Source organism: Phacochoerus africanus, chromosome 15, assembly GCF_016906955.1.
Source record: "Phacochoerus africanus isolate WHEZ1 chromosome 15, ROS_Pafr_v1, whole genome shotgun sequence".
NCBI lineage: Eukaryota > Metazoa > Chordata > Mammalia > Artiodactyla > Suidae > Phacochoerus > Phacochoerus africanus.
In genome coordinates this window covers 51,587,449-51,607,099 of record NC_062558.1, presented here as the reverse complement: position 1 = coordinate 51,607,099, position 19,651 = coordinate 51,587,449, and the positions used below count along the sequence as shown (strand labels likewise).

At 53.8% G+C, this 19,651-nt stretch overlaps 3 protein-coding genes across 11 annotated transcripts in view; 2 read left to right on the top strand and 1 right to left on the bottom strand.

Annotated features, from left to right (window-relative positions):
* Positions 1 to 1,886, top strand: part of ARVCF (ARVCF delta catenin family member) — a 35,734-nt gene extending 33,848 nt beyond the window's left edge. For 2 of the 3 annotated variants that reach the window (XM_047760901.1, XM_047760904.1), the window contains 3 exons: positions 146 to 231; positions 709 to 828; positions 1,185 to 1,886. In XM_047760901.1, coding sequence (XP_047616857.1) covers positions 146 to 231; positions 709 to 816 — 194 coding nt within the window. In that variant the 3' untranslated portion in view covers positions 817 to 828; positions 1,185 to 1,886. The remainder of the gene's footprint in view (positions 1 to 145; positions 232 to 708; positions 829 to 1,184) is intronic. The other variant, XM_047760903.1, reaches the window with a different exon arrangement.
* Positions 1,809 to 18,798, bottom strand: COMT (catechol-O-methyltransferase). Of its 3 annotated transcripts, none has more exons than XM_047760910.1 (5): positions 18,464 to 18,793; positions 7,192 to 7,477; positions 6,276 to 6,469; positions 5,878 to 6,009; positions 1,809 to 3,477 (listed from the first exon to the last, which is right to left on the bottom strand). In XM_047760910.1, exons 2-5 carry the CDS (start codon positions 7,475 to 7,477, stop codon positions 3,277 to 3,279), a joined length of 813 nt encoding a protein of 270 aa, XP_047616866.1. In that variant the 5' UTR covers positions 18,464 to 18,793; the 3' UTR covers positions 1,809 to 3,276. The 3 variants fall into 3 exon arrangements, with proteins under 3 accessions (XP_047616866.1, XP_047616867.1, XP_047616870.1); XM_047760911.1 differs by lacking the exon at positions 18,464 to 18,793 and adding an exon at positions 17,708 to 17,870; XM_047760914.1 differs by lacking the exon at positions 1,809 to 3,477 and adding an exon at positions 3,484 to 4,227 and having other exon boundaries at positions 18,464 to 18,798.
* The window catches only part of TXNRD2 (thioredoxin reductase 2), a 29,545-nt gene continuing 28,391 nt past the window's right edge, over positions 18,498 to 19,651 (top strand). For 2 of the 5 annotated variants that reach the window (XM_047760905.1, XM_047760906.1), the window contains exon 1: positions 18,500 to 18,621. In XM_047760905.1, the coding sequence (XP_047616861.1) occupies positions 18,543 to 18,621 (79 nt within the window). In that variant the 5' untranslated portion in view covers positions 18,500 to 18,542. Of the gene's footprint in view, positions 18,622 to 18,849; positions 19,066 to 19,651 lie in introns of those variants that run through there. The other 3 variants (XM_047760908.1, XM_047760909.1, XM_047760907.1) reach the window with 3 other exon arrangements.

The window sequence follows — 19,651 nt, the reverse complement described above, 5'->3', positions numbered from 1 at the left end:
TTCAAGGCCCCACTGTGAGAAGGCCTGATTCAGAGTGGGCAGTTAGAGGGCCTCTCCAGATGCACCCAGGCCCAGGGCCCCTTGCACCAGGACATCGGTTTCTTGGTGCCTGCTCCAGAGTTCCCTTCCTGCCTACACCCTGCAGATGGGTACTCCACCGTTGACCGGAGGGAGCGGAGAGCTCGAGGCAGTGACCCTACAGGGGAGGCCTCTGAGAAGGAACCGTTGAAAGTAAGTGGCTGTGGGCAGGTGTCCAGGGATTGCCTTGGGCCCGGGGTGGGACTCACTTGCAAGCCAGCCACTGGGCCAAGAGACTGGTTCAGGGAGTGGCCCTTCTGTCTCAGCAACCTCCCATTGGAGCCAGCCTGCGGGTGCAGGTGGTTGGAAGCTCATAGCCACTGGGAGGGAGGAGGCACAGGACAGAGGGCTGTTGGGGGAGCCTGAGCAAGCGTGTCTGCATTCCTCCCTGCATGCGTGTGCGTGCGATGGCCTGCATGGCCTCGCCTCCAGGGCAGCCCTTGATGCCTGCTCTGCTCCAATGCTTTGGGCACAAGACTCTTCTCAGCCACACTCACTCAGCAGCTCTGAGCCACACTTGCTCAGCTCCCTTTGCCCTCAGCCCTGCCCACTGACCACTCAGCCCCCACCAGCCAGCCCTGACTAACCTGCCTTGTTCTGCCTCTAATGCCCTCCTGCCCACTGCTGCAGCCCAACCCCACCAGGAAGGTTCCTCCTCTGGGGCCCAGCAGGCCCGCCGTCAGGCTGGTGGACGCCGTGGGGGATGCTAAGCCTCAGCCCGTTGACTCCTGGGTCTAGTTTGCATGCCGGGTACGTTTGTCTGACCTCCACCCATCCGACCTTGCCTATCCTCCAGGCAGGACCTCACCTCACTGGCTGTCTGCTCTATTCTCCCCGCGCGCTCCCCGCAGGCTGGTCTTGAGCTTAGCGGTCCTGTAAAGCCACGGGAGGGATGAAGGGCCAGAGTCTAAGAGGAAGGAGCCATCGGGTCCCGGAGGGCATGGGGCCAGATGGGACAGGGGGTGGGGTCCCTCCACACCTTCGAACTCCCCAAGCACGGTCCCATCCTCGAGGACCTGCAGGTTGGGGGGCAGCTGCCTACGTCTGTCCACACCTCCATTCGCCCCGCTGCCCGGTTCGCTCAGCCCGCCCTTCTCCCTTCTCAGGGTCTGGGCCCAGCCTTTGGTTCCTAGGATCTAATCTCCGAAGAAGGGACCTCCGCGCCGGCCGCGCAGAGCCAGCTGTGGAGCTCGGCGCCCCCTGGCGGCGGGGGCCGGTAGCGCCTCTCAACAGAGCCGGAGCGGTGGCGGGGGGTGGTGGGGCGGCCATTCTGAACACGCCTCCCTCCCCGCCCTCACTCTTTCCCTCCCAAGTCCTGGGCCAGTTAGTTCACCCACGTGGGCCAGTTAGTTCACCCACGTGGTGCTGTGTGCGAGTGAGAGGCTGGCGGGGCGCTGGCCGGCCCAGGCGAGGGCCGCCTGGTGGGTCCTAGGGCCCCGCAGCCGTGCAGGGGGCGCTCAGGGAAGGAGTCGGACCTGGAGGGTGGAGGGGCTTCCCTGGGCCCCTAGTCTGGGGCTGCTCAGGGTCGGCCCACACGGAGGCTTTGGAGGCAGTGAGCAGGGGGTCAGGCTGCTTGCCCCACCCGCCCTTGGACGCGTGGGGCCCACAGCTGGCCTCCCCTGCGCAGCTCTGGCCCGAGGGGCACCTCTGGGACTGACCTTTGGCAGCAGTGGGGGGACTGCTGTTCAGTGCCTGCTGTTTGCGACTTATAAACAAGAAAAACACTGACGAAAAGCATTAAAGACTGTATTGGTAAACATCTAAATTTTTGTAAGAAAACTTGAAAATTAAAAAAAGCAGTAAAGGAACTTTCTGTCTTCTGAGGATCAGCTCCCTCTCCACCACTCCCCCCTCATTTGCTGGGTGGGCGGAGGTGGCCCCCACCTCTGTGATGTCTGCTGTGTCCAGTGGGAGCTCACCTCCTAGGCCCCATGGCTGTTTCCCCACAGGCATTCTCATTCTATACACAAAGAGCGGTAGGCTTGATCCTGGGTGGTTAGCAGGGCCCTGAGGCCCGGGATAGTGTCCTGCCTGGTGGCTGGTCTTGGGCACAGGTGGACCCAATCAGGAGGGTGACCCTGGGATCTAGGACCCCAACCTCTGTTGGGACCCTGGGAAGCCTGAGGTGGCCAGAGATCAAACCCTTTAGGTGTCTTGAGGCTAGAACACCAGGGTCAGGGCTGGTGGCACTGGATTTAGGTAGATACAAGCCAACTTCACTCCTTCATTTGCCAGCTGGGCAACCACAGAAGTGCCCCAGCTGGTCTTAGTGGGGCAGAGTGGGAGTGGGGCCGGTGTTTCCACTCTGCCCTGGGAGGCTGGGTGCTGGCCAGATTGCAGCTGGCGCTGCTGCAGGGCCGGCCATGTCCACCTTCCCCAGCATGGGCCTGAAGCTTGGCTGGCTACCCTGTTCTGGTTTCCCAGGTGGGGTGGCCCCGGTTAGGCTCAGCCCTGCCTGGAGACATCCCCATGGGGCTATAGCAGGTACCGTGGCCTGGCCACAGAAGCAGCACTGAGCAGGGCTGACTCCTGGCACTGCTGTGGCCAGTCTACAGCCTTAGCATCTGGGGTGGGGGTGGGGGCAGCATGTTTGATGCAAAGGTGAGGACACCAGGGGACAGAAGGAGCAGTGTGGTGGCTGAAGAGAAGCACTCTGCTCATCTCTTAGCTAAATACTCAAATCTTTCATTTCTATTGTAGTATCTTTTAAACATGATATTGTGTGTAAGATTATTAGCAGCTGCTTTTAGTAAAGAAGTTGCATTTCTGACTTAAAAAAGAGGCGAAAGCTCTGGAATAGAGGTGTAGGGTGCCACCCCTGAGGCACTGCTGCCACCTGGTGACGACAGACCTCAAAGGCAGGCTGCATGCCTGCACAGCCCAACAGGTCCCCGCTTCCAGCATCTGCTGGGCTTGCCCTGTTGGCATGCTGGTGGGGGTGAGTGACACTGTCACAGGCACTGCCTGCCTGACCTGGTTTTATAGGCAGATACTTTCCAGATTTATTGGGGTGATTTTGCAAGGTGAGCTGGTTGCACTTGGGGCGGACCCGTGTGGGCAGGCCTGGGCCTCACTGGCCTCAAGGGGGCTGCATGGAAGACAGACAGATAGATACTAGCAGAAGCGAAGTTGGCAGAAGTGGGTTCACTGCACCCTCCAGAACCAGGGTTGGAGAGGGAGCTGGCACAGGGCAGGCCGTCAAGGCTGTGCAGGGCTGCCTGGGCCCTTGTAGACAGCCTTCTCCAGGCCATCCACCATCTGCGAGTACTCCAGGTATGAGCTAAAGTGTGTACACTCGAAGCGGCCGCACCCTCGCACGTGTGCCAGGAAATCTGGGGCCCCCGGGCAGATGACGTTGTCGGCCAGCAACACTGTTCCCTTCCGCAGCAGGCCACATTCCTGTAGGACAGATGGACATTGGAGGGGTGGAGGGACAGAATGCTCAGTGAGCCTTGCCCCACCCAGCTCCCCTGGTAGTTCCCTCTGCAGGAAGGGCTCTGCACCCCAGCCCCTCCAGCATAGTAGGTGCTCATGAAGTATGTGTGTGGTGGGGGGTGAGGGGGTGATGGGGCCAAGATTGGGGCTACAGACGTGACTAAGGCCAAGTTGGCCCTCAGTCACCTGGCACCAGGAACATGGGGCTTCTCTAGGTCAGAGAGATGCCTGGTGTCCAGAGCTGCTGGCGGTGGTCACTGGAGGTTCAGGACCATCCTGCTCAACCCTTGAGGCATCCCATCTCCACCAGCACCTGGACCCTGGTGGATCAGCGTTCTCCACCTGCTCTGCAGGAGGAGCCCTAGCAGGGTCATGTCCAATCTGGGGGAGTTGCTGCTTAAAACAATTACATAAAACCTTGATAAGAAATGTTTGCCTAAGGGAGGGGGTGAAGCTCAAAGCTCTCTTTACATAATCGTTAAATAAAAGCTAAAAAAAATACAGATACCAGAATCAAGCAAGGGGCCCCAGGCATGTCTTAAGTTGCCAGCAGGACCAGAGGTGTGGACGGGCACCTCCTGGTGGCTTAGGGATGCGGGGACCACTGTGCACCCCTCCAGTCTCTGGTGGTGGTTCCCTTGCTTCCAGCCCTCAGGCAAGAATGGAAAACACAGCTGTGAGGTCAGTGAGGCTGGGACATCCGCAAGCCAGAATCTGAACAAAAACAGAGGGCAGCCCTGGAGAAGACGCCCCCCCCCCAACCCCCAGCACCCCGCCCCAGGAGAGCACCTCAGATCTGGCAGCAAATGCATGAGCTGCTTGTGTATGCCGAAGGACATTAGGAGGGAACAAAAGCCAGGCTGCCCCCTGAGGGCCAGAACTGGATCCAGTGTCCCCTGACCCTGCCCTCCTTCCACCCACAGGAGTGTGGCCTGCTGTGGAAGGGTCCGGAAGGGGTCAGTCACACAGGCACTGTGCCTAGCCCTCCTGCCTCCTAGTCCTCCCCCTCTGGGGGAGCCGCCCTGCTGTGAGGACACCCAAACAACCAGTGGAGAGGCCTCAGTGACACCGAGCCCACCTCCAAGCAGCCTGTGGTCTGAACTGCCCACCTGCCCCGCCAGCCCCTCACCCTGACAGAGAGGGATGCTATCGAGCTGCACAGGGCATGTCCCCAATTTATTATTTCTCTTCTTCTGAGATAATTACCACCTTTGAACAAGCACAGTGAGAAAACTATTAGTTTCTTAGTTACAAAGAGCAATATTTGTTGCTTTTCTGTCAATGCAGACCCCATAATTACCACACACACCAAAGCTGCTCAAACCGCCCCCCCGCTTGGCGACGTAAGTCCAGATGGGTGGCTGCCTGGTCCCTGCCCAGGTGTGCTCCCTACAGCCGCCCCAGCCCTGGCCTTGGGTACCCTTGCAACACCCTCCCACCACCACCCCCTCCACTCCGCACAGACAACAGGGTCTTCCTGGAAGACAGGTCTAACCTGCCCTCCCCTGCTGTACTCCTGCCTGTGCGTCAAACCTCACATGTCCCTGGCCACCACCACCCCTCTGCCTGACCCCAGAATACTTGTGCCCTTTCACACCCACCTGTCTAGTGCTGGCCCCTTCTCGCCACGTGCAGGTGCCTAGCCCTCCACACCCACACCAGAACCTCTTGGGGCAGGACCTGCCTGGCCTCTAGCTCCGGCTCCAGGGGCTGTGCCCCCCATGCTCACCATCCCTCAGCACCAGGCATTGCCCAGCCTGTGGGGGAGCTGAGGTGGCCACCCCATGCTGGTTGGGCAGGGAGGCCATGATGGGCCAGAGTGTCCCAAGCCACTAAGTGTCCCTTTGACCGCCCAGGAGGGATGAGGTGGTGGCCATCAGTGTTGAGCTCAGTGAGGGCTCCAAGCCCCACCTACCTGGGGACAACGCAGTCCCACTGGTCACCGTTTGGTGCTGGCTGAGCAGCTGGCTCAGGGATGGACAGACTGGGGATGGGGGATAGGGGCACAGGGGCCGCACGACAAGGATCAGGATGGGTAGGGGAGCCGCACGGCCACTAGGCTGTCCTCCTCCTGCCTCCCCAGCCCTGGGCCCTCTCAGCCCAGGTGTTTTGGTCCCTAGATTCACCCTCCCTGCCACCTTGCCACCTGGTGGGACCCTGGCCACTCCCTCTGCCCAGAACCCCTCTCCTTCAGAATCCATGGTGCCTGGGCCCCTGAGCTCCCTGCTCCCCATCATGTCCTGACCTACAGCGGGCCAGCCCAAGCCACTGAGCCCCCAGGGCCGCCTTGGCAGGGCTCAGCTGGGGAACCTGGCTCTTCAGGAGCTGAGGCCCATTGACCTAGCAGCCATGTGTAAGGCTCACCTCTAGCAGGAGCGTGTCTGGGAGGTACCGGTCCTTCCAGTGGTCAAGAAAGACCATGTCCAGCGTGTCCACATCATATTTCTTCTTCAGCTGAGGGATGATGTCCTGGGATGCCCCGATGACAACGGTCACCTGGAAGAGCCCTTGTCAGTGTCCGGCCCCCAGGGCAAACAGCCCACCCAAACCCCATGCATGCCCACTGGCAGTTTACTTTGGGGTTCTGGAAGACAGGTTCTGGCTCTGCCCGTTCCTCTGGGCAGTCTCAGGTCTCCTGCTCTGTAAAACTGGATGCCAGCCAGCTGGGTAAATGTGGCCTCGCTATGACCCAGCCCTCCCTGCTCTCCTGGTCCCCCAGAGTCTCAGTGTCCACATCTGTCATCCCTGGGACAGCAGCGTACCCTGTCCTGCAGGCCTGCGAAGTCCACCACCTGCTGGGCGATGGCAGCATTGTCGGGGTTAAGCTCAATGGTCAGCAGCCGGGCGCTGGGCAGCAGCAGGCGGGCCATGCGCACAGCCGAGTAGCCACAGTAAGCCCCCAGCTCCAGCAGCACAGAGGGACGCTGCTCCTGCACCACAGTGTCCACGATCTGGCCTGCGGGGGTGGAGGTGAGCAGGCAAAGGGGCTGGTCCACTCCCACTCCCGGCTCAGCTCCCTCTCCACTGAGAGGCAGCCCCTCTCAACTCCAGCCCGTCAGGGCTTTGTGCTTTCCACACATGCTGTTCCCTCTTTCCCACCATTTTGGGTGACTCATGCTCATCCTGAATCAGAGCTGCCCTCTGTGGAAACCACACCCCACTGTGTCCTCAGGTGGCACTCAGAGCCTCCCAGCTTCCTTGAGCCAGACACTGTCAGAAGGTCCAAGGGGGCCAGACCATGGCTATTACATCTGTCCTCAGGGTCCAACTTCTGGGTGCAGGGGGCATGTGCCCCAGGCTAGAGGCCAAAGGTCAGGAGGTGGCCTGGGGGAGGGCCTGGAATCTGCACCAGGCAGGTTCCAAGGGTTGCTATATGCCTTCATGCCTAGCCAGAACACCCAGGAGGCACTGTCCGCCCTGTGCCAGCACTGGCTCTGCCAGATGGCGTGAGAGTGCAGGGCTCCCAAGGAGACTGCTGTGGCCTCTGGCCCCTGTGAGCAAGGCCACCTGGAACAGCACCTCCAGGGGCTTATCATCAAACATCCCTCCCTCTGCATGGGGACAGGGTCACGCGTGTCAGGGCCTGAACCTCACCGGGGTGTGGGAGGCTGGGCCTCAGCCCACACCGGGGATCATGGTAACCATGGCCTCTCCAGTGCTGGCTGCCACACTGCCTACCTTTCTTGCTGCCCACGTGCATGGCCCACTCCTTCTGAGAGGAGTAGGTGTCGATGGTGTCCAGCACGCTCTCCGGGTCCCCTGCCACTGCGTGCTGCAGCACATATTGCAGAATGCGCTGTTCCTTGCTGCTGCCCATGAGGAGGTTCCTGACGGGAAGCAGGATAAGCTCTTCCCAGGCAATGAAGACGAGAGAGCACTTCGGGTGTGGCAGCAGCCACAACAGTGTCAGCAGCACCAGGACCAAGGAGCAGACTGCCAGCAGCAGGGGCAGGGCCTCTAGCATCTGCGAAGGGTGGGGGCGAAGGGGAGGGCAGAAGGCTCAGGGCCAGGCAGCCTCACGGCCCCCTGGGAGCACCACGCCCCTTGGCTTTAGCGACTGGCCCTCCTGGCTGATCCATCATCCCACTTTGGGAGTGCTGCTCTGCCCCTTTGTGCTGATGGGGCCAAAGGTTCAGAGGCCAGGCAGATGCCAGGTTGCCAGCTCCCAGTGAGCAGAGCCCCACCTGCAAACCACTTCCTGCTGCAGCCATGCCCCAAGTGAGCGCAGGTTCATCTTTCATCTAGCTGTCCTGCTGGGGGCTGCCAGTCACAGCTGCCCCCACCCTGGCAGCCTGAGGACATCACTTTCAGGGGGCCCTCTCCTGCACGCTCTGGCAAGGGCCCCTCTGGGCACTTGGCTGGGGCCCCAGTCAGATGAGCTGGTACTGGAGCAGAGGGTTAAGACGAAAAAGGATTAAATACCAAGAAAGGCGTGACGCTTCCTCTGGGACCCGTGGTCACTCAGGTCATACACAGGGAAGGGCCAATAGTCACTCATGGGGTCACACAAAGGGAAGGACCTTGGAAAGCCAGCGGCCACACAGGACCCTGCTCTCTGAGAAGCTCCCATCTCAACAGCAGGCAGGCCAAGGGTCTTAGAGGGGAGACCCTCCGGCACAGCACAGGACTGCAGACCCCAACACCCTAGACCATGAGGAGGAGCTTGGCAGGCAGAGCAGAGAATGAACAGGGAGGTGTGGACAGTGGCCTGTTTAAATGGGACGGAGTAAGCAGGGGTGAGTGGGTCAGAGTGGTCCCGCCAGCTCTCCCCCTGCCCCACCCTGGTCATATGGCTCCGTCCCCACACCCCTCCTCTGAGCTCAGCAGCAAAGGATGGATCTTTTTTGTGTGTGTCTTTTTAGGGCCATACTCCTGGCATACGGAAGTTCCCAGGCTAGGGGTCAACTGGCTACACTAAAGCCACAGCAATGCGGGATCAAAGCTGCATCTATGACCTACACCACAGCTCATGGCAATGCCAGATCCTTAACCCACTGAGTGAGGCCAGGGATCGACCCTTCGTCCTCATGGATACTAGTCAGGTTCGTTAACCACTGAGCCACAACGAGAACTCCTGAGGGGGGTTTTAAGGGGCTTGTCAAGCACACTTTCCAAACCTGCTTCTTGACAGAAGAGAGGGGAGGGGCAAAGCTCTGAGCAGAATGCTATTATCTCCTGACTCCCGCCTCAGGGCAGGGGCCTCCTGGGAGGGACAGCCACAGAGGTCTGGCTGGGTCTGTATGAGGCCACCACCAGTGACACTTTAGCATCATGAGAGCCTGAAAGAAGTTGAGGAAAGTTCCTGTCATGGCGCAGTGGAAACAAATCTGACTAGGAACCATGAGTTGCAGATTCGATCCCTGGCCTCACTCAGTGGGTTAAGGATCCAGCGTTGTTGTGAGCTGTGGTGTAGATCGCAGACACGGCTCGGATCTGGCGTTGCCGTGGCTCTAGCATAGGCCGGCAGCAACAGCTCCAATTAGACCCCTAGCCTGGGAACCTCCATATGCTGTGGGTGCAGCCCTCAAAAGAAAAAAAAAAGAAGTTGAAGGAGACACATAAATGAAAACACATCCCACATTTATGGACTGGAGACTGACACTGTCAAGATGTCATCATTACGTGTGGTGACCCTCAAACACAATACAACACCCACCCTGAAGGTCATATGGAGTCTTAAGGGACCCACATGAGCCAAAACAATCCTGGAAAAGAATGAAGCTAGAGGACTCACACATCCTGATCTCGAACCTACCATGAAGCTACAGCAGTGTGGTTCTTGCACAAGACCAATGGACAGAACTGAGAGGCCAGAAACAAACCCTCACGTTGGTGTTTAAAAGGTGTCAGGACCCCTCCATGGGAGAGTTCACAGTTGGCTCTGGGACAACTAGAATTCCACCCACAAGAGGGCGTACCTCACACCACATACAAAAAATAACTCAAAATGCACCCAAGACCTGACTTGAAGAGTGAAATCACAAAACTCTTAGAAGAGAACACAGTAAATCTTCATGGCCTTGAATTTGGCAATGGAATCTTAGAGATGACACCAAAAGCACAGGCAACAAAAGACAAATAGATACATTCAATTTCATTAAATTAAAAACTTTGTACATCAAAGGACCCTATCAGGAGACCCAAGGACCACCCACGTAGTGGGAGAAAATAATCTGCAAACCACATATGTGATGCGGGTTAAAATCCTGAATATATAAAGAACTCCTACAACTCAAAGACAAAGAGATGGCAACCCCACTAGAATACGAGCAAAGGAATTGAATAGACATATTCCCAAAGAAGACAAACTGCTGACCAATAAGCACGTGAAAAGATGCTCGGCAGCACTGGTCACTAGGGAAATGCCAATTAAAACCACAAGGTACCACTTCACACCCATCAGGTTGACTGCCCCCCCCCCACAAAAAGGGACATGCAAGCATGGGTGGGATGTGGAGAAATCAGAAACTCATGCACGTCTGATCGGAACATAGGACGATGCAGCTGCTGTGGAAAACATTTGGCAGTTCCTCAAAAAGTTAAATATAGAGTTACATGTGATCCAGCAATTCTACTTCTGGGTGTGTCCCCAAAAGAACTGAGAGCAGGGACTTGCACCTAAACTTTGTCCACCATACACTCACAGCAGCAGGAGTCACAGTGGCCAAGAGGTGGAAACAGATGAACGGATGAAGGAAGCCCTGTCAGCGGCCACTCATCATTAAAATGAATAAAGTGCTGGTTAACACACCACAAGGAAAGCAGTCCTGACACCTCTGCCACGTCATGGCTGAGCCGGCGGATGTGGCACTCGGGGGACTGGGCCAGACACAGTAGGACAGACACTATGATTCCACTCATACGAAATACATGGAAGAGGCAAATCCAGGGACAGAAAGCAGAATAGAGGGTACCAGAGGCTGGGGAGGGTGCTCATTGCTGCTGAACGGGAACAGTTTCTGTTGGAAATAGTGAAAAAATTCTGAAAACAGTGGCAATGCTTATACAACTATGTGAATGCATTTAGCACCAACAAGCTGTATGCTTAGAAATGGTTGAAAAGGTAAATTTAACTTAGGTATGTTTCACCACAGTAAAAACAGTGGAAAACAAAGAAAATAAGCAACCATGTTTCTTTTCTTTTCTTTTGTCTTCCTGTTATTTCTTTGGGCTGCTCCCGCGGCATATGGAGGTTCCCAGGCTAGGGGTCGAATCGGAGCTGTAGCCACTGGCCTACACCAGAGCCACAGCAACACGGGATCCGAGCCGCGTCTGCAACCTACACCACAGCTCACGGCAACGCCGGATCGTTAACCCACTGAGCAAGGCCAGGGACCGAACCCACAACCTCATTGTTCCTAGTCGGATTCGTTAACCACTGCGCCACGACGGGAACTCCAAGCAACCATGTTTCTGATCCTCCCTGTTCCAGAAAGAAAAAGGGATGTGCCACAGCCCACAGGGAAGCAGGATCCAGAAAAAACAGCACAGCTCCCATCTCCCGGGGCCCAGACGCATGGGAGTCTCTGTGCCCGCTGAGCCTGACAGGGTTGCCTGGGCATCTGAGGGGTTGCCTGTTGCGCGGTGCACCCTGGCCCCCTCTGTGGGGAGGGGAAGGGCCTTCCTGCCTGAGCTTCCTCCCAAAGCCCCAGGTGCAGACCCTGCATCTATTACCCACAAGGTGTCTCCTGGGCTGGAGTCTGTCCAGGCTCCTGCAGGGCCGCCTCAATCCTCCCTAGGAACTTTCTTGAGCCCTGCTGCCATTGTGCCATCCAACTGCCCTGCTCACTTCCTTCTGGTCTGCATGGCATCCTTGCTAAGGAGAAGGTGAGTCTTCAGTGGTTCCCAGAGGCCTTTCCTTGCACCACACCCCCAACTTCCTGCAGCCTCTGCTTGAGCCCCTGCCTCCTCTGCCCTCTGTCCATGCCGCCAGGCCTTTCTCTTCCCCTCCAGCCCCCCATTTCCCACGGCCACTGACACCTTGGGCCCCTGCCCCACTAGGGGCTCTCAAGGGATTCAGAGACCTCCAAAAGTAACCACCTGAAGTTGAAAAAGAAAAAAGAATTGGAGGGAGTTCCCATTGTGGCGCAGCCCAAATGACTCTGACTAGTATTCATGAAGGTGAGGGTTGGATCCCTGGCCTTGCTCAGTGGGTCGGGGTCCAGCGCTGCCGTGAGCTGTGGTGTAGGTGGCAGATGTGGCTTGGATCCCACATTGCTGTGGCTGTGGGGTAGGCCGGTGGCTATATGTGATTTGACCCCTAGCCTGGGAACTTCCAATGGGGCGGGTGTGGCCCTAAAAAGAAAAAGAAAAAAGAATTGGAAACAGTGACTCCACACCTCCCTAAGATTATATATCAGGACAGAGAAAAAGTCTTAAAGGTCTCCTCACAGATGCTGGTAGAAAGCTTTAAGTCTTCAAATTGAACAGGTAATTAATCTACCCTGTCACAATACAATTTGGATAAAAATATAAAATGGAGCAAAGACAAGGTCCAAGATTTACATAAACTATTGATTTTTATGTAAGTGTATTCATGCTTGAGGCATAGCTAAAATTTTCTAATGAAAACCATAAGATCTCTGTTTGCACGTCTGTATGTTTATGTGTGATTGTATTTTTTTAATATATTTTCCTACCTCCAGATGGTATTACCAAGTTAAGTTATAAAATCCCTTTATAGGAGTTCCCATTGTGGCTCAGCAGAAACGATCTGACTAGTATCCATGAGGATGAAGGTTCGATCCCTGACCTTGCTCAGTTGGTTAAGGATCTGGCTTTGCCATGAGCTGTGGTGTAGGTCACATATGTGGCTCAGATCCCACATTGTTGTGGCTGTGCTATAGGCCGGCAGCTACAGCTTCGATTCGACCCCTAGCCTGGGAACCTCCATACGCTGAGGGTGCAGCCCTAAAAAGGCAATCAATCAATCAACAGGTAAAGTAATTAATTAATTTAATTAAATCCCTTTATAGCTATCCTAGGAGTTTCTGTTGTGGCTCAGTGGGTTAAGAACCCAACATAGTGTTAATCCCTGGGTTAAGGATCTGGCATTGCCATGAGCTGCAGCATAGGTCACAGATGTGGCTTGGATCTGGTGTTGCCATGTCTGTGGTATAGGCCCACGGCTGAAGCTCCAGTTAGATCCCTAGCCTGGGAACTTCCACATGTCACAGGTGCAGCCATAAAAAGAAAAAGATTTCTAAGCTAATTGGCTTCAGAGGAACAAGAATTTATATAAATTAAATACTTCCAGAACTCCCAGAAATATAAAAACCAACCAAACTGTTTTCAAAGTTCATGTTACTTGGTAAACCTTTGCTAAATAAAACTAGTTTAATATTATTGATTTCATAAAACATGTGTATCTTTTAGAGTTGTCAACATTAAATATACTGCAAATATAGATTTTTATTCTACTTACTTTACTAGTTAAATAAACTCATTTGCATCCATTAGATGTTTAAGATTATACAAAGGATAAATTTGATTTTAAGCAAATCTGGTCACTGTTCTGACAAACTTTATTTCAGTAAAAATTGTGTGTTATAATATGTCTGCCTAAAAACAGTTTCCAAAATCTTTTTGGTAACTTGCAACCTTAGTTATGTCAAGTTAAGTTAAAAAATAGATATTCATTGAATATCTAAATAAATTCTCAACAAGATAAAGTGCTGAAACATTCATTATCAGGCATGTTTAAGTTTATATACTTTTAGCTTCTCATGTTTATATGACACAAAGAGGCTAAAGATATTTGGGTGTGTTAACATACATGTTCTTGCCACCGTCAAACAATTTGTACTGTGAAAAGCATCCTCCTTACAGATTATGAGGTGTTATATTCACAACCTTTGCTAATCTGCCCCAGAATACTGGCATATGAACATTTCATAGTTTTCTCTGTAAAATAAGGTTGCTAATGGTTAAAAATCATAATCAATGTGTGAGACTAAAACTACTACCAGACTTAGAGCAAAGGGAATCAACTTTGTATACAAAGTAGGGAGGAAAATAGGATGTGTTCTTATGTGAAAAGTATGCAGAGAATGTCGGATGTGTTTTTGTTAAGGGAGGGAGAGTCACTCTGTCCTAAAGTAAAATAAAAAAGAGGGAAATAAACCTGAATTAATAAAGTTGCAGTTTTGTGGGAAAGGAATTTTTTGTGAAGTCACAGCTGGCTAAGATTAAATAGATTTGTATATACATGTTCAATACGGCTAATTACTAGTAAAAGGCAAATCAAAAGTACTATGAGGTACCACCTCATACCAGTCAGAATGGCCATCATCAAAACGTCTATAAATAACAAATGCTAGAAAGCGTGTGGAGAAAAGGGAACCCTCTCATACTGTTGGTGGTAATGTAAATTGGTGCAGCCACTTATGAAGAAGAATATGGAAGTTCCTCAAAAAACCAAAAACAAAGTAGCCACATGATCCTGCAATCCCACTCCTAGGCCTATAACTGGACAAAACTCTAATTCAAAAAGATGCATGCAGCCCAAAGTGCATAGCAGCACTATTCACAATAGCCAAAACATGGAAGCAACCTAAGTGCCCCCAACAGATAAATGGATAAAGAAGATGTGAAATAGATAGATATAATCTCAGCCATAAAAAGAATGAAATATTGCCATTTGCAGCAACATGGATGCAACTAGAGATTATCTTTTTTAAAAAAGAAAAAAAAACAAGGATTTATTTTTTTTGCTTTTTAGGGCTGCACCCACAGCATAAGGAAGTTCCCAGGCTAGGGGTCAATTCGGAGCTATAGCTGCCAACCTATGCCACAGCCACAGCAACATGGGATCCAAGCTGTATCTGCCACCTGCACCACAGCTCACAGCAACGCCAGATCCCTGACCCCCCTGAGTGAGGTCTGCACACATAGCATGTGGATGCTCTGGGGCCAAGGATTGAACCTGGATTGCCATAACAACCCAAGCCGCTGCAGTAACAACACCAGAACCTTAACCTGCTGAGCCACGAAAGAACTCCTATAAAGTTTTTCTTAAACGAGCTTGAACATCAATAGTGTACCTACACAAAACTAAAATGACAAAGAGTTCTTAGATTACTGGTCTGCCTTTTTTTTTTTTTGGCAGCAGCTCCAGCAGGGTCAACCCTGTGTCCCAGCGCTCCAGAGACACTGCCCATCCCATTGCACCACAGCGGAACTTCTATTAGTCTGCTTTAAATAAGAGATTGTAAATGGTTTCTCTTTACCTTTTGAACAGTCTTCCTAGGAAAACAAAGCTCCTGTGTCTTCAAATACAAAACCAAGCTACCTGTGCACCTCGTGACTCAGGAGATCCGCAGGTCCCCAGGTCAAGGGCCCAGGTCTTCTGCACTCGTGCTTCCTCCTGTGTCACTTGGTTAGGTGGATAACCAACTATTGTTTTGCAGTAAACTGGGATCCCATTTAATCAAGTGTTCAAACCTGCAGATGTTTTTGACAACTGTCTCTCCAAAGCAATCCTAAATGAACCTACAGACGACCACTGGCCTACACCACAGCTCATGGCAACGCCAGATGGTCAACCCATTGAGCAAGGCCAGGGATCGAACCTGCATCCTCATGGATGCTAGTCAGGTTCATTTCCGCTGAGCTACGTCAGGAACTCCACTCTCATGAGCTCTTTAAGAATTGCCATTTTAAGTCTTCTGTCAGCTGCAGATAATTTTGTCTCACTCTGATGCTTCTCCAAAAGCATGTGAACTGGGCTGCAGGCCAGAATACTTCATGAGCAACACAAAGCACCTGCCTCAGAGACCCACAGAAGAGGCTGTGCAGGGACCTCTGACCAGGGGTCACCAGAACTCAGAACTCTGCTGGACAAGCCCATGGGCTCGAAATGGCTAACCCAAGGTCAAGTGGAACAAAATATAACTACAGGAGACTAGGTAAACTGATAAAGGAAGAATATTGTTGGCTGTTTAATGTTCCGTTTTCTGGATATTAAAAAAAAAAAAAAACACACCTTTCCCTTTTCTCTTAAGCTATCTCTGACTCATAACAATCTGGTAAGTTTTATTTCTGTAGAGAAAATTAAAGCCTTTATCTTTTTCTTACTGCCTGATCATTCCAAAAACCATAAACTATTATTGAGTATCTACTTTCGTGGCAATATAGTTATCTGTACAGGTTTAATAAGAATCTGTTATTCTTGTGACAGGACATAACTGAAAACCTTGGTTGTATTACCAAGGAATGTCATATTTGACATGACATAGAGTCAGCTCTGATTAGACAGTTTTAAGGAACCGAGGTCACTTTATGGAACCAAGGCTTACAAAGCCCTCTAGAAAACCCAGCCTGAGGCCTGGCAACCAGGGTCCCCAGACTCTCAGAGAACAAAAGAGGTCACCTTCTGCAGGCCCAATATCCTGCAAATTGGGGCGGGGGGGGGGGGGCTTGAGCAGAGAGGAATTCTACAAGGAATTGTTCACCAAGTCTACAGGTGAAGTGTGATGGCACATTCCTGGCTGGATTTCCTAGCCATGGAAACTTTTGAAGTCCAATCTGAGATTCCCTATAAAAACCTACACTGAGCGAACTTTTAAAAAGGCTCTGTGTCAACTATTATTCTCGGTGCACTTATATGAATAATCAGCCCAAGTCTAGGGAGACCTGAACTATTTTGTAAACAAAAACATGACTGTGATTACCTTTGACCAAAAAGGGAAATGGGAGTTCCTGTTGTGGCTCAGTGGTTAACGAATCCACTAGGAACCATGAGGTTGTGGGTTCGATCCCTGGCCTTGATCAGTGGGTTAAGGATCCGGCGTTGCCGTGAGCTGTGGTGTAGGCCAGTGGTCGTCTGTAGGTTGCAGACGAGGCTCAGATCCCGCGTTGCTGTGGCTGTGGCATAGGCCAGTGGCTACAGCTCCGATTAGACCCCTAGCCTGGGAACCTCCATATGCTGCGGGAGTGGCCCTAGAAAAGACAAAAAAAAAAAAACGAAAACAAAGAGGGAAATGACCACAGAGAGCAATTTTGTCCCAGTGGAGAAAACAATACAAACTGTGGGTCATCAGGGTCCAGGCCTGTCCTTTGTGTCTGAGGTCTGACATGTAAACCAGACTGCACTGTCACCTCACGTTGTTGCCCCTCACCAAACCTCCAGTTCTTTCTGTTTCCTCAATATCTGGTACAACTCTCCAAATATTCATTTTCCCCATTTTCCTCCCTCCCTCTGGCTCAGTGTCACTGAGAACTAAAAGCCGACTGCTCAGAACCTTCCTGGATTCGGGTGTCCTGTAGCTGCCCTGCCCTCAGGGTCTGACAAAGTCCTGAAAGCTGAAGGCAGACCAGGTGGCAGGAACTTCAGAGAACCCCTCACCGCCACCCGTCACATGTGGGCCATTGCATTCAGCCATCATAAATCCCATATCCCTTGGGCTCTGCACCAGGTCACGGGCTTGCCTGCAACTCTGATGTCTATGCCATCAGCACAGATATTCACACTGCAAGCCAGGAAATCCATCTGGCTGCCACTATGGCCTCATCCCACCAACTAAAGATGCTGAGAATTGAACATCCGAAATCTTCTCAACTGGCTGACCTCAGGACTCAAAAACAGGGTTTACTATTGGCTCCAACCATTCAGCAATGAGATTCTCCTTGACAGACCCCAACCAGGCCCCTCAGAGCCCTCTTCTCCACCTATAAAGGCCTCCTATAAAGACTGGAACAAACACTAACTGTGCCACAAAGCTCAAGGCCACTTCTGCAGGGTAGCCCAGCCTCCCAAGATGCCTGCCAATACTTACTGCTTGCAAAGAAAGCAAGCATTGTAGCTGCACCTCCCAGCTTCTGCAGGAAGGCAGGAGCCCAAATTCCAGCTACTGTGTAAATGGGTGTCACATGGACCATGGTCTCTTTCCACTTTTTGTAATTTTTCACTCCCTGACTCTCTCAAGCCTCAATGTCTGCCACATTTCTCCTTTTATCTTTTTTTTTTTTTTTTAGGGCTGCCCTGCGGCATATGGAGGTTCCCAAGCTAGGGGTCGTAGCCATAGCTCCTTAACCCACTGAGCAAGGCCAGGGATCCAACCTGCGCCCTCATGGATCCTAGTCAGATTCATTTCCACTGGGCCACACTGGGAACTCCCCCACCCTCCTTTTAAAGGCCCAGCCCTCTCTGAGCAAGTCTAGAGGGATTCAAGTCCTTCCTCTACTGTGCAGTTACCAGAGTCTGCTGTGTTCTCCTAACTCCAGTCTTCGGGCAAGCCTCAAGGATGCCCCAGGAGTGGAAAGCCCTGGCAAGCAGCAGTATTCAGGAATCCGGCTGGAAAAGCCTAAAAGGCTGGTCTGGGGCAGGTCATACCCCAGCTTCCCCTTCCTGGTGGGGCAGCCAATCTCCTGAAAGGAAAGGCCCAGGGCAGTCCAGGGCCTGCCAGCAGTGCCCCTGGGAGGTGGTTGGGCCCCTTGACCATACCCCACAGTTGTCTCCCTCCAGAGGTCAAGGGCAGTGAGTCAGATTCTGATTCTGAAACCTGGTCCAGGTCCAAGCTCTCCCAGAAGCCACCCTCAACCCCAAGGTCTGAGTCCTGGAGGCTTGTAGTGGCCCCTGTGACCAAGTGGACTTGCACCACGACTCCCCCTCCCTCCCACCACCGGCCCCCATATCAGTAGACCCCACCCCATGTCCAGAGCCCCCACCCCAGGTCAGAGACCCCATCTCAGGTCAGAGACCCCACCACGGGTCGGAGCCTCCCCATGTCCAGGGATCCCGTCCCCGCCCCATGTCCGGAGAACCCCCTCCACCCCAAGTATGGAGATCCCCATCCCAGGTCCGAAGCCCCATCCAGGTCCGGAGAACCCCACCCCAGGGGGAACTCCACCAGAGTCCTAATTCTCCCCGACATCCGAGGCGTCCTGATCGGCCCCAGACGCCCACTCCTCGTCTGGACCCCACCTGGTGGACCCTCGCGGGCGCACCCACCTTGTACAACCGTCCGTGCAGGCAGCGCAGCAGACAGCCCAGTCTGGCCGAGGACCCAAAGGCTGCCGCTGCTGAAACGATGGCGGCGCTGCGGGGACCTGCCGGGTTCTTCCGGTGGCGCTTGCGGGTCGTGCCAGGAGGGGCGCGGGGCGCAGCAGGTCCGGCGGGGGCAGACGGGGCGGAACGGACGTGGGGTCGGAGGTCTGAGAGGGGGTCGGGGTTAGAGCGGGAGTCCTCGCGGGGGAGGAGGGGGTCTCCCGCAGGTCCTGCCGAGCGGAGTGACCACTGCCTGGTCCCCCAGCCCAGCGTTAACTAGAGTCCTGGCAGAGGTGATAATGGCAAGGTCACCACGTGGGGGTGCCCTGCACACCCCCAGATCTCGCCACCTTCTGCCCAAGGTCCTAGTGCCACACAGCAGCATGTGCTCAATACATGCACAGGCAGGGAGTCACAGAGGGGACCAAGGGAACCCACGTGTTGAGCTCTGCTGGTGCTGTGGCTCTTCACTGCCCTATGGGGGCTCTAGGGGAGGAGAGGACTGGCTGCTGGACCTCCTGAGCTATCAAGGGTCATGGGCCAAACCAGATGGAGATCCCATAACTGTAAGCAAGGCAAGGGGGGCTGGGCACAGGGGAGGGGAGGGTTGTGGCCAGCCCTGCAGGACTGGCTCCCTCAGAGCAGACCATAGGACCACCATAACTGCCATGGCAGTGGGCCACTGCAAGCATGATGCATGCTCCCCACCACATACCTGAACAGAGACCACCCCCCAGACCTCACCCCTGGATGACCCCACAGGGAGTGAGTGCTGAGGAGCTGGAAGAGGGACAAGCAAAGAGCTCCTTCCCAGAGATGGTGCCCAGGGGAGGAGTGGCTGGCCTTTGGCCAGCCTTGTGCCTCCGTGGCCTGGGGAGCAGGGCTAGGGTAGCCCTGCAGAGTCTGGGGAGGCAGTCACAGCTCAGGAGGTGGGGACGGAGCACTGCTTTCAGTGGCTTTGCCGGCCCTAGGGACCTTGCTGCACATGTCACACCGGAACTTTGCAATGTTTAAAAGCCCTTACACAGCTGTAGTCAAGCCCAGGCCCTGCAGGCTGGTAGGAGAACTTGACCCTGGCTTCTGTCTCCACACTCAAGGCCAGAGGGGAGCCCCAGGGCCAGGGCGAGTAGGAGCTCACAGGGTGGGGGGATG

Coding starts and splice junctions, on each gene's coding strand:
- COMT (XM_047760910.1), bottom strand. CDS start 7,477: ATGCTAGAGGCCCTGCCCCTGCTGCTGGCAGTCTGCTCCTTGGTCCTG. Junction 6,470..7,191: donor GCACGTGGGCAGCAAGAAAG/GTAGGCAGTGTG, acceptor CCACCCCCGCAG/GCCAGATCGTGGACACTGTG. Junction 6,010..6,275: donor TCGCAGGCCTGCAGGACAGG/GTACGCTGCTGT, acceptor GGGCTCTTCCAG/GTGACCGTTGTCATCGGGGC.